This window comes from Diachasmimorpha longicaudata, chromosome 7 (genome assembly GCF_034640455.1).
Source record: "Diachasmimorpha longicaudata isolate KC_UGA_2023 chromosome 7, iyDiaLong2, whole genome shotgun sequence".
In the NCBI taxonomy this organism is placed as follows: domain Eukaryota; kingdom Metazoa; phylum Arthropoda; class Insecta; order Hymenoptera; family Braconidae; genus Diachasmimorpha; species Diachasmimorpha longicaudata.
The window spans coordinates 5,644,237-5,658,290 of NC_087231.1; the positions used below are offsets into that span (position 1 = coordinate 5,644,237).

General features: G+C 38.2%; 2 protein-coding genes across 2 annotated transcripts in view; one reads left to right on the plus strand and one right to left on the minus strand.

Annotated features, from left to right (window-relative positions):
* The first annotated feature begins 3,096 nt into the window (after positions 1 to 3,096).
* Positions 3,097 to 14,054, plus strand: part of LOC135164244 (85/88 kDa calcium-independent phospholipase A2) — a 72,590-nt gene continuing 61,632 nt past the window's right edge. Inside the window, exon 1 of the mRNA XM_064124412.1 lies at positions 3,097 to 3,364. The gene's annotated coding sequence lies outside the window, so the exon portion shown is untranslated. The remainder of the gene's footprint in view (positions 3,365 to 14,054) is intronic.
* Positions 6,636 to 14,054, minus strand: part of LOC135164245 (uncharacterized) — a 56,486-nt gene continuing 49,067 nt past the window's right edge. Inside the window, exon 4 of the mRNA XM_064124413.1 lies at positions 6,636 to 10,014. Within this exon, the coding sequence (XP_063980483.1) occupies positions 8,704 to 10,014 (1,311 nt within the window). The 3' untranslated portion in view covers positions 6,636 to 8,703. The remainder of the gene's footprint in view (positions 10,015 to 14,054) is intronic.

The window sequence follows — 14,054 nt, forward strand, 5'->3', positions numbered from 1 at the left end:
CAAAGTGCACTTGACGCAGAGAATAATTCATCGGAAATTACATAACTGGTTGATAAGGGTGTTAATTACGAAGCGTATGAATTTATTAAATAGTCTAAAATTATCTATATAGTTAACAAAAATTATCTCACTGTTGGGCAATTTCTGTTGGACAATTTTGGTTGAAATGCCATCGGTAGAAGTGATTGGAGGTAAGCACTTTCTCTCAAAAAAATTCTCTCAGGATAAGTGAAAACGTCACGAATTCATAGAGGAATTGGTTGTACTAAGATCCAGACATTTTCAGTGGAAACCAGAAAATTTATTCCTCTGCGGAAGTTTCCATTTCATAATACCTCCCAACCTTCAGAATGATTAAATTTATTAGGACCTCGGTTGACATTTACGGTGGCTGGGCTACAAAGTTATTCACAGTTTAAAAAATTGAATGAAAAAAACCAACCGAATTCACCAGATAATTCAGATGATTTTCTATTGACATTTTTATTGCTTTTAATTAATTCTACTGGAGTATACAATATTTTGCAGAAAAAAAAGTCAAAAGAATTCCACTCGTGGATACAATTTATGGCTCACAACCTATTAAATATTTTAATAGATATTTTCTCTCTAATTTCCCTCCTCCACGTCTTCTACCTTTTTTTTCTCTAATTTTCTTAGTGAGTACAAAATGCCTTTTTTCTTCTCGATTTACTCGCTCACATCAATCAAAATTTACCACCGATTAAATTGCATAGGAATTTGACGAATTTCCCTAGCGTGTTGGACACCTATATCAGAATATCTCATAATAGTCATTTAAAAGTCAGATGATGACACCTAAATTGAAGACTACCGTGCGTCCCCTCAACATAATAAAACAAAGTAAATAAAAAAAAAGCATTGTGCGGTTGCTCCGAGATAGCAGCCTTGGGTGTTCAGTATGCTGATCCCTAGAGAAGTGTTGGCATAGGCGTTAAAGAACCAGATGTGCCAATCTCGTAGACATAACCGTCGATTGATTATGATCTTGATGTAAAGTGCCCCACGATGACGACGTAATTCTCCGTCCAACGAACCTCAGTCGATGTTCACCAATTTTTCTATGATATTTAAATTTGAATTGCATGTGTAATTATAGTCCACATGTCCTCATCTTGATTTACCCGACAAACGTGCGCTATCATTCGGCCTCTCGTCGATTGACAACATCACAAGCTGGTTGGCTTATGCGTGCACCGAACAGATATAGTTTTGTTTTTCTTCATTCTCCTAGTTACTACAAGAACTCCAATAATTATGAAAAATAAATTGAGACTCACGTGGAAAGGGATGAGCCGTAGGATGCGTCCCTAGGGCATTTAATAATCGAAGCTCGTCAGTTTCAGTGCAGCACTAGTCTGGAGACACGAAACATCGTTTATGGTCTTGCGACGTGTAATTTGTATATCTGTGAAAAAAAGGAAAATTCGTTTGTTCTGAGCTTAAATACTTATTACTGGAAAAGTGTCACCGGTTTGTCAGATCTGAGAATCCACTTGGGCGGTTTAGAAATATAAATAGCTCTGGGAAATTGTGGGAATACTTCGAGCGAGCTAGATTCCACGCAAGGACGATTACACGTATTCAAAGCCGGTTAGAATGTGTGTAATCGTCCTTGCGTGGAATCTGGTGCTCTTGTATCACGTAAAGGGTATCATTTGAGGAAGTGAGCGTTAGTTTTTTTTCGCTGTTAACAACGGGAGACGACAGGAGAGTACGTATTTATTGGGCCCGTTGGAATGACTCTGCAGTGAAGTAGGAAATCAGGATACGGGGAAAAAATACAATTTTATCATGAGAATGCAAAAAGCCGGTTGTATTCTAAGGAACTTTCCATTTAAACAATCGAATGCTTATGCCTGAAGTTGGATGAGGAATTGATAATTCTACTGTTTTTCCTGTCTTATCGATGCGTCGGCAACATAGGAAAAATGCTGATAGTACCGCCGTTTCATTCACTCGCAGGAATTGTTTTCAATACTACGATTGTCCGACGCTGTCGGAGATTTTGTGCATCATTTTTAAAAACTTCAAAGAATGTAATTATAACGAACCATGAATTTTGACATTTTTTTTTACATTCTTCCCGACCCTTAATTTTAGATCTTTCATTTTCTGTCCCAAATTCTTTTCTCATTCGACTGGAATAAATAAAGTTCCCTTTGGTGCAGTTGCCCTTGCCCCAAATTGATGGAAGTTCATGGTTTAAAAATTTGAAAATACAAACGAGAACATGTCCAGATACACCGAATGAGGTCTCACTTATCATCCATGGAATCTCTACTGAATTCTTCCTCTTCGAATCTGAATACAATGTCTGCATAAATTCAAAGCATTCCGTTGGCCATTCCTTCTCTCGTTCGCTCTCTCCTGGCTATTTTCATTTTAAAATAAAACTTCGCCTTGAAAAAAATGTTGGTAAATTTTCTACCGCTCAGGTGCATATGTCAGACAGTCGAGAATATCAGTGTTGAGTGGGCCACACATGGTTGGCGCCTCGAAAAACGCCTTAATTTTCTTTTGTCGTCATTCGATTTTTTCATTCGTTTTTTAAAAGCCTGGGTAACGTGCCTGGTGGACGTTGTCCGCCTTCTCGTGTGAACGGTTTAACTTTAAATTACGCAGACGGGCGTAACACTGGGGCTCAGTTGACGATTATTAGTTAAGACTGGAAGGGATCGTCTGATCGGGGTCATTGACATTATAATAAATTTTAAAAATCGGAATTATTAGTTTTTACGAGAACAATGCAGGAGATCAAGACACTCATTTATAGGGAGCAGGGAAATTTAGATGTTAAGAGCCGGAGGGGGTGAAATTTATTCGGAAAAACAGTAGACCTATTGATGAAAAAATTGACTATGAAAAATTATAGAGCGGTTTTTCGCTATTTCCCCTGATGACAGATCCGATAAACTCAGTATTCAACTTCTTTCAATGCAGACATTATGAGAAATTCAGAAAGTGCTTATCATACCATAAATTACGAAATAAAATATTTGCGAGGTGAAAACCTGTTCATCGTAATTTGGTGATCTTCTACTAGGTGAAGACATTCAGCGAGAGAAACTACCAAGTAAAGGAAGATGATCCTAGAGCTGAGGGTCTTTGGCGCTGTGAGATTGCAATTTTCATACGAAGAAAGAGAGAACGACATAGTCTCGAGGCCATGCGGGTTTACATACAGAAGCGGTAGAAGACGCAGCGGGACGTCTATCGTGCCTACAATCTCAGCTGATTTGAATAATTGTCAACCTCATCGGCTACATAGACCTGATATCTACCCATACACGACGCAATAAGACTTTTACTCGGTCTTCACGGTGGGAAGGCGATGCTAATTGTAAGTTCAAAACTTTTGTTTATTTCTTTCCATTATTGACGAAATTTTGTCCATTCAACCCAACCGAATTGGTAAACACCGAATTGTTGTTATAGACGTGTGATAATAGTTTCGCACCTACTGAAATTCAAGACCGAATGAAATATTATGGTTTGATGAAGCAAAGAGGAGCGTTTATAAAATTGAAAATCGTCTAGTGTAATTTTTGAAATAGCTTCATAATAGAAGCGTTAGGAATTTTGTCGTGTGTCGATAACGGTCACTCGATCGAGAGACGCCGATAACCCTTGGGGGCATTGAAGCGACCAAACTCGGGTCTTTCCTGTTTTTTTTTCTACCATGTAATACCGTAAAAAAATTTTGCGCGCCCCCTTTTCTTACATAAAACGAGCCTAAATCATCGCTAATTTTTCATCAACCAATGATCACGTTAAGCTACACCAATTCCACCTAAGGTTGTAAGTGTTTAAATCACTTGACTGTAATCGTGGCCACATAAATTAGATGGGGGTACACAACGTTAATTTCACATTGGATAAAATACATCAAATTGCCGTGGGGGTTTGCACGTGGATAATCGGTACACTGGTTTGCCGTTCGATGCGAGATATATTGACCTTGGTGGAGTATCAGAGGTACAGCACGGCGTGATGAATTGTTAAGCACTGTTAACTTGACCTTTTGTCGGATTTTTTCCTATTGAATCGTGGGTACAAAATTTTGGAATTATTTTGAAACGATTGTTACCCTGATAGAACGATTTATTTATTTCGAAGTAAATTCATTAATTTTTAACGAATGAACGTACAGTAAAACCACATAGATCCTAACTTACCCTGACAGATCAGGAGGAATGATTAAATTGCGTCAGAGGAAGCTTGTTACCTGTTACCATGATACGTTAACTATTAACGAATCAGGGTAATAGTTGAAGAAGCCATGTTTGGTACAACGAAAATCATTTAGTGCATCCATTTCTTAATGAATCCTGTGACGATTCTCGGATTGATTTAATTCTTTTCAATTAATTATTTCGTTAATTCGCCTCGAGGATTCGATATGGTAGCATTATATCCACCAGTGAATTGATCGTTAGGAGGATTTCTACGGTGCATAACGAGCCGATGAACCCTCCGTATTCCGCTCATAATCGTTAACCAAGTATTACGATGTCTTGTGGTGCACCAACTAGACCTGTTATTTCAAAAAATCAAAAGACTTTTTTTATTATTTTAAATTACCCCATCACCAAAGTCATATAAAACTCGACGACATTTCTCAATGTCGCATTGAATTACCCTTTTTCCGGTATACACCTTAGCGTTAACATTGGCAATTTTACTACAGCGAATGGTTCATATGTTTTAAGTCGTACAAAACTTATGGGATGCAATGAGACAGTTTACCAGTTATGTGGAGAACCGGGACATAGAAGATTAAAGTTCTTCTCGGGATTTCTTCTGATAAGTTGACATCAACACTCGTGGGTATATATAACATCACTCGGCGTGTCACGCGAAAAAGTGCAGGAGCGGCCTCTTTTCACAGGCAATACCATTTAATCTATGGTATCCCGTGTGTCTACCGGCGGCATCGGGTTATTCTGTGAGATTCGTTTTTTCATTTTTTTTTCTTTTGATTTCCTTATTCTCTTCTCCAACGTGGAGGAACGCTGCCGGTCGACATACAGCGCTCGATAAGAACCTTAGGCATGAGTGAGAAATAAACTTATGAGGCCAGGTTAGGCGGAAGACAACGGTATTGTGGTGGATAATAAATATATTCGTCGTGAAAAATGTTGACACTCCGTAGGTGAAGCATCTTGCATTCATCTGGGGCTGTGATTGAAGTTTTTTGGCTTCAGATTGGAGATAAATATCTGAGATTGATCGGAGGGACGCGGGAAATATCAGGAAATTAACATGTCGATGTTTGAGGGATTTTGAAGCATCTTATTGATAACATATTTTCACTGTTATGTTCGGAAGATAGTTTCGGCTTACATAGAGACAAATTTACTGTGAAAATTGTAATAGGTGTGCTGGAAAAAAACAATCGCTTGGTGAAAAAATGTAATGCTGTTAAGGGAAAATTTAGTGGATTTTCTGGGAAAATTTCTGGAACAAGTTCAAAAAAAATATATATATATATGCGTGGAAGCTGTGAGAGAAATTTTGATTTCACATTTTTAGAGGAATCAAAATAAGACACGTTCGCTACGCAGAAGTCATAAATTAAATTAGAACTTTCGGAGAAAGGTTCAAATCCAGTAATGTTCTGGAAAATCACGTGCGGAGAAAACTCGACAATAGTTGGTTTTTTTCAATCGGGTTAAACTTCCTTTTTTACACTTTTTCCCAGCGGTTGGGCTTCCTGCAACCCTGGTGGTCAACATGTAAGTTTCGGAGGATCTCCGGGGCCCGTTAATCAATTCCTGATGCATCAGGAGAGACAGGAATAACTATGAAAAAACGTCGGCATGGTCGATTTCACGCGGTAATTCTCGTTCAATTTCATCTATTTTGCTTCGTGTTCGGCACTCTTTAGAGAACTAAGTTAAGAATTCTTTTTAATGTATTCGCGATGGAACATGAATAAATGAATTTATGTCATAACATATGATAAAGCGCAGACCTGACTCGCTGATAAACTCGCTTCCTTCGGTAAGAAACGTGTAAGATAAAATGAAAAATTTGAAATGCTACTCGAGCTTTGTCATTAGTTACTGCCAAATATTTCAGGCAAATGCGAAAGCTATTTGGAAATAATCTTATAGAGTTCGGTAAAAATTTTTTGAATAATATTCGGTGGGAAATTTTAGTGAAATGAAATCTAACGGGGAAATATGACGTACATCTACGTTACCCAACTTCCATGTCTGCCATTTCAGCGCACCTCAAAATTGCTTCGGACAATAAAATGCGAAGTTAATGAGATTATGGAGGAGAATTAAGGCACTAAGATTAAAGATTTGTTAACCAATTGACCTTAATAGAAACAGAAGCCATATGCCATATGGGTGCGTGAATGGTTGCCTCTTTCGAAAGTGAATTATATTTGAAACTGTAGAGAGTATTCACTATAATCAAACGAGTCAGTTGGAAGAGCAGTACAGCAATTTCACTTAGATTCTGGTTTATAGATTTCTGTTCATCAAAAGTCATAAAATGTGAGTTGTATTGAGCGTAGAATATGGTTGGTGACAGATGCCTCACGTACCCAACTGGTTAATAAATCGAAGTATTAACTATCAGTTGCCTACAATCTTGTTTGGATAGGGTGCAAAATAACGTAAACAGATATTAGCGGAATTGATTTAAAATGAAACTTTATTAATAACATAAAGGCTCCTTTCTCGCTTCATTTTTCCAGGGGAGGCATTGCTCGAAAATGCTATTTTTATCTTGAAATTATTATCACAAGGGTAACCGTGATGGTGAATATTTTGGTACGGAAACAAAGAATGAGTAAAATCAACCAAACTGGCTGATGAATTTACAATTACAAAAAAGATTACATCTTCATTTTTGACACGCCGAATTTCTAATTAAATATTTGCCTATCCTTAGTTTTTTTTGTTCATCAGTCTATGAGATTAAATACAGTATTTGTTGCTTCATTTAATGGCAGTATGCGAGATTGCTTGCTTTTATCAATCAGTCCGCATTATTGTCGACTTTTTCACTTTATCAATTTTCAACATACAATAATCATTCACGCGCGCATTTAATCTAATACGGCCACAATTCTCTCAGCATTCAATAGGAAAAATCATTAATGGTTGTGTTTGCATTTCTCAAATTTTTATGGTTAACAATAGTGTTTATTCGTTTACTTTCCGTTGTAAAATTGGAATACGTACCGTCAACATTAATACTGTCTTGAGTGATCAACTGGAGGAATTGATAATGAAAAAGAATTTGTTCACATGATTGACATCTTCAATTGGCCTTCTTTATAACTGATTTGAATCGAGACTCGAGTTGAGCATAATTTTTGTGACATGGCAGTGATACCCCAAAAACCTCAAATATTTTGCTCAAAATAATTTGATTTTCTTAGTAGACTTCGGGAGTGATTTTTAAAAAATGACTATAATGTTCAGGGAACGGTCAATGGCTATTAATGAACAAGTAGGCAGTGCGCCATTTCTTTCGTGAAATTATCAATCTATCGAGAAAAAAATTTAACCCTTTGAATAGCTCGAGTCACTCGGACTTCTCAATTTTATGACATACGTTGCGCCATAGATTCGATGTGATCATCACCTTTTATCTAAATAGCAGTGAGAATGTTAAGCAATTGCCAAGATTTTATCACCACTTCTTAATTTTATCCTATTATCGGCCATTTGTGACGCAATTTTGATGTGACCGTCATATTCCATCTGGACGGCGACTGTTGAGGAAGACGGATTCAGTAATTTGGTTCAGGCAGGTGATGCTTTTGTGTCAGTCATCTGGTTAACCAATACCTGTGCACGGTTTTAAGATCAACGGTTGCAGAACAGAGAGATAAAATTTGATCATCATACATTAATTTTTACCAAATTTCGGAATAGAATAAGGTCACGATGACTCACGATATACTTTTATGGAAGCGATAGAGTAATTTTTATCAAAAAATTCTCTCCGCGTATAACATTATGAGGCGATAAAAGGATCATTTGATGAATACGACTTTATAATCCCCGCCAACAGTAGGGATTATAAGCACATTCGTCTAATAATACTTTTACTGTCCCGTTAAATATTTAATATAATTCGGCGCGAGATTCGAATTCGATACGATGATTAGAATCGTGGATTATGGGGCCTTCTGTCATAAAGGAGTATGGGTACGTAGAAAAGAAAACAAGACATCAAAACCCTGGTATTTACCGCAATTCGTGCGAGTTGGAATGTCCTGTTTTCCTGCCTTGGTGCACAATCAACTATTCCCTGAATGTCTCAAAAAAATTGTCCTCACCAAGAAACTGCGCGCGATCACGATTAACCGGTACGAAAGATCGACGGTTGTGATTCTCACATCAATCGATCGCAAAGAACACATTTTATTTTCCATGAAACATACGCAAATAAATAACTCTTCAATAAATAAGCCAACTAGATTATTCATCCCGGACTTGATTTTCTCAAAATCTGGTGAGACTTTCCCAGAACAGATTTCACACCTCCCTAAAAAAAAAATACTAGATTCTTCCTCTCCCAATCGAATCAAAATACTCTTCTCGCTCGGGAAGTCAATCGATTCGTTGCATACAACTTGTCGTATCATTACTTAATACTTAATTTTACTACATATATACACTTTATATAAAAGCTTTCTCAGAATTGTTTTTACATCGCGAGTCTACCAATGGAGAATCGTGCCAGAACTCCCGAGGCATCGGCTCCATCAATCAGCCGTCGACTGCCCTTCAGTGATTCCAAGCTCGTTGGGGTTGTGGCCTTGGTGTAATCCTCAGTTCGTTCGGGTGGGGTAGTATCCATAGTAGTCATTACAGTGCTATAATCAACAGCTACCGTGGTTTGTTCATCGCTCTCAACATCTTCTCCACTGACATCCGCCGACAAGTCATCACTGAAACTTGTCACAAATGGCTCCTCCGAGACTTGAAATGGCGATAACAGACTGTCCTCCTGAGAATCATCCATTGAAGTCGTTGTTCCTAGATCCAAATTCGTCCCTCCCACAGGATTTAACCCCTTACCCAATCTCGACATCTCCATCTTCACAGAATCTGTGACAGCATTTTTCGCGGAAGTCGACAGCTTTTGATGATTTGACACCATAATCGTTGAAGATGTTGACGCCCAGGATATGGAGCTTTGGCTGGAATAATTCAACGGAACGGGGAGTGTCGTTCTAGTTGATCGGTATGGAATTTTCTTTTTTCCGTGATTATTCCGCTTTGGAACCCGTTCCTTACGTTTAGCACCAATAGCCGCTGAGTTGGACCATCTCGTGTCTTCTGAAGCGTCAATTGAAGTAGATTTCTTTCCAATCTTCTTCTTCATTTCTTTTTTTCTCTGTTGATTGTTGTTTTCCTTTTTGCTGTCAACTTCTATCCGTGATTTTCTCTTTTTTGATGGTGCATCGAGTGCCTGACGGCGACAAAATTCATCGCTAGCTGCATCCTCGCATGAACGCTTGGATGCTGGCGGTCCTCCACTTGTTACTTCCGCCTTTGCGTGATGTCCACCATCTCCTCGGTGAACCTCACAATGAGGGCCAGGTTGTTCATCTTCTTCACATCGTCTCTTTCTTTTTTTTCGTTTTTTTCGTTTGCGACATCGGAATCTATCACGACCGTCTTTTTCCTGCGGCGGAAGGGTTGGACATATTGCCTGCTGGAGATGCCTGTAATGGTGGGCATTATGATGATGACGGACACCGTGCTGTGCACCCAGCATGCGACTTTGTAGTGCCTCAACACGATCTGGTGGAGCTACTTGAGTCAGTACTCTTGCGTAAGCCGATAGTCTACCCAAGTTATGTCCACGTGCTTGTACTCGCCTCGGTTGTCCATGTCGATTCAAGCCTAAGTACAAGGTCTTCCGGGGTGTTGACCATCTCACTGAACTGTAGGTATTGTAGTTGTGCTGTTCCAGCGTCTCGTTGAATAAACAATCCTCTGTGTATTCGTGCTGCAACAAAAACAAATTGATTAGATTTTTCCATTGGAACACTTCTATCAAATTAAAATTATATCATTAACGGATAATGGTGCCATCTCGGTAGGACGGGCGGGGGTTATTTCCATAAATAGGTGATAAAGGTGTGTAAACATAAAAATCCAGGATGTCGTGTCGTATTTGCGTCAAATGCTAATGAACAATTAGCGAGACAATAGAATTCACAATCGCTTGAATCGATTAGTAAGTCATTCTGAATGATATATTGTTGATTGAATTTCAACAGGAAAAATATACTGCATTTTTTTGAATCCTTATAAGAAGAATTATTTTCGATGGCTGGAGGGACTTCTGTAAAGAAGAGTCATGGGGATGTTACAGGTGGAATTATTCAAGAGGTAACCGCAGTCCTCCAGACGCCATCCAATTAGTCCATTTTTCAGAAATACCAGGAGGACCTTTTTGAGTAGAAATGTCCTTCGTTAAGGGTGACTATTGTCAGGGTTCTGACAATTCAAACGCTTTACGTTTTGCGGTGATATCCAATGAATACACCAGCTCTGCAATGTAACTTCGAGCAATGACCACGTAACTTCCTAACGAGACTCTTCCTCTGTCATGCTTTAACTATGCATGGGTATGCTCACATAGACACGGGTTGGTAGAGTAAAACGGAACACGTAAATGTTTGTTTGAACTGTCAACTTTTTCCCACCATCGACAGCTCCATGACTTTTCAATAAGACATAAAAGAATTTTATTTTATAATTTTTATAGAGTTTCTCAGAAGGAGAGGGCGCTTTTTCAACTCGAATCAGATAATTTCTGTCACCATAGAGAGACAGAGATTCTGGTTTCCAGAACTGCGTTAATTAAATCAAGAAACTCGTTGTTTTAAAACGCCTGGTACTGAGATACAGAAACTGGTTACTTTGTTTCAGGAAAACAAGTCCCTGAAATTTGGTACCAAAAAAGTAATTGTTTCCATGAGAAAAGCTCTGGAGGATGTTCGCCATTATCGATAGAGTTCCATTTCACGAAAAATATATATCGACGAAAAATATCGTTGCGTTTTTTTAAGCGCATGATAATTTTCAAAATATGTGACTAAGAAGTTTAGTCATCGATGGCAACATTTATATTGGATCCATAAAACGGACCAATTCTGCCATCGCCAATAATTTTTATATCCCCAAGCGTCGACCCAACTCGACTTCTGTCCAAAGTCTTTTAAAATATTGTAGACCATTTTGTCATAAACTTCGCTTTCAACGAATATGAGAAGAGACCTCGCCTTCAGCTCGGCCTATAAACTTTGCATTCGACGAAATCGAAATGGGTCTCCTTCTGTGCTAGGGTATTATCAAAAATATCCCACTGTGTAACAACAGTGGACACTCATTAGCATGGAATACCTGTAATATACACATTTTACGCGTTTGCTCAATTAAAAAAAACAGTGCAGCTACTCGAATCGTTTTTTCCCATTCTCGTGAGATAAAAGTTTGAGTTCCCTAGATCCTGAAATGTAATATAAGAAATTTTCACAGTCTAGCAATTGGTTATTCACTCGCAATTCTGATTTTTTTGTTAAGAAGTCAGTTCATTTGACATTCGCAAAAAAATGAAAATTCAAGCAGCAAATTGTCTACATTTTCAATCCGCTGTTTTTTTAAAAATCGGCTTCTTCATCTTTTATTAACATACATTTTGTAGAATTTACGGTCTGCGATTTAAATTCTCCTCTCATGAAAACTAAAACTAAATATTCGAGAGCGTGATTTATGCACTTTTACTTCTTTACAGTAAAATTAGCACATTCGCGACTACTTCGAAGCTTTGCATATACCACTAAACAAATTTATTCAGACTTTGGCTCACTATTCGCCACTAACCAGAGTGAAGTATCACCTCATGTACAATAAAAATTAAAAATAGATGAGGCTTTCAAAGAAGTCGCGCCTCGTTAAAATCAATCTGGAATAGTTTGGACATATCACCCGTGTTTTAGACACACGTTTCAAACCGGATGAGCCAATTACCGGGTTCACGTAAAGCATGTAACGTTGAGCTGTTAGGCTGTTCTTTTATCAGTGAATTCTTCCCTCCATCTTCGTTAAAGTTAGCGAGAATTGTCGAGGAGACATCGGACATTCATCGAGGAGATTAACGGTATTGTTGATTTCTTGTTATTTTCTGATTTATTGAACTCATTATCCACTATTTCTATCAGCCACCTGGGAGGACGATGTGAGCGTACGAATTCATATCTCATCGCTATTATCAAAGCTAATGAACCACCTACACACTTTTGATAATTTATGGGCATTCAATATGCCGTAAGTATTTGTACAGTGTTTCTCACGTGGTTCCTAATCGAATTAGTGTAATTAATTGCAGCATTAGGGGATACACGGGTGGTCGGAACAGCGAGGTGCGGTCCGGCAAATTGGCGGACGAGAAGGGATGGAAGAGGGGGGGGGGAGGGGGAAGACTTTTAATAACCATAAATATTCCAATAGGAATTATTCTTGGGATGCATCCGTTCATGTATACCCGAGAATTTATGTTTAAATCTTAACGAGTCCCTTTTTAACAACTCGCTATTACTCTGTGCACGTCGTCGTAGGGAATGATCAACTCATGATTCAAATTCATTCAAAAAATTCATAAAAATATGTCTTCTCGTCCTATTGATCATGTTCATAAAATAATATTAATGCTATCCCCTGGAGGCATCGCCTGAAGATGAAGTTTAGTTGCCGAGATAGGATTTCAACAGACTTTTAAGGTTTTCTCTTATTTTGATGATCATATGAAATTATTTTATGGATAGGAAAAATATGCAATTAATTTTGCATCTTGGAAGTACAGGTTCGATGGTACAGTATTGTTAAACTTGAGTTGAAATTTAGTTGTACTTCATTTCGGATACATTTTATGATCGTGTTAAATTCCACATCTAAAATACTATCGTTTTACATACCCTTTGACCTTCACAGATTAAAGCAAAGATTGTTTTTCACGTTGAGGGAGTGCAAATTACACTCTGACAAAGGGAATAACAGATTACCACCCGCATCCGGAATCTCCTGTTACTCCATCTCTGTATCATAGAAACATCATCTATTCTGGTCACACTTCCCTTGATTTAAATTCTTTTCGTTTTCGTTTTCACGATTACCCCGTAACCCTCATGAGATTTTTATTTTTACCCTATCCCATTTCGTCTCACCGAAAGTTATAGGACAGTCCAATGAAAGTAAGAATCTAAGCCCTGTTCCCCTTCTCAGAAGAATTATTTCAACGTATTCTCGAAGTACCCACCACCGTGACATCTCCGACCACAATTCTGGTCTTGCTCTCCCTCGCTATTTTTGTTCTCCGATTTGTTTTGTCCCTCTGTCACCGACACGGACCTCGTGGATGTTGTCCAGAGTAACGATGAAGTATACATCATAATATTTGTGCACACATCAGCAACGTAAATTATGCCGTTATGCACGACACGGTGTAAAAAGAAGGGCTAAAGAGCTTCGACGAAAGGCGTATTGTTTACCATAAGGACCCCGAGGAGGTGATCTACGACCTGCGGAGGAACTGGGCGTGTTGGCGTTAACGATACTCCAGAAAAGAGATGTACAGAAGATAAAATAACAAGTGGCTGGAGACTTATGTGGAGTTGGAGAGTATTGGGCAATGAATGGATTGGACTTGAATTCAAGAATTGCTATGTCACAGTTATTATTATTTCTGAACCGTGTCTATAGAAGATCGTTACAATTATGATGAAACTAAAGAAAAGTTTTCGGTTTTGGGAACATTGCACTTATCGAGAAAGAAATTTCTCCAGTGAAGTTTTCTTGAAATAAAAGATTCAATGATATTTTTATTTTTGGATTCGAAATGTTAGCACGCAGTGGCCACTTGATAAAATATTTCGAGGTTTCGTTTAAAGTGTGAGATATTTTTTTCTTTTAAAAATATCCATCGTACTATTCCCAATGAGAAAAAATTAGAAAGTTTAATATCATTTGGAAAAGCACGATAAA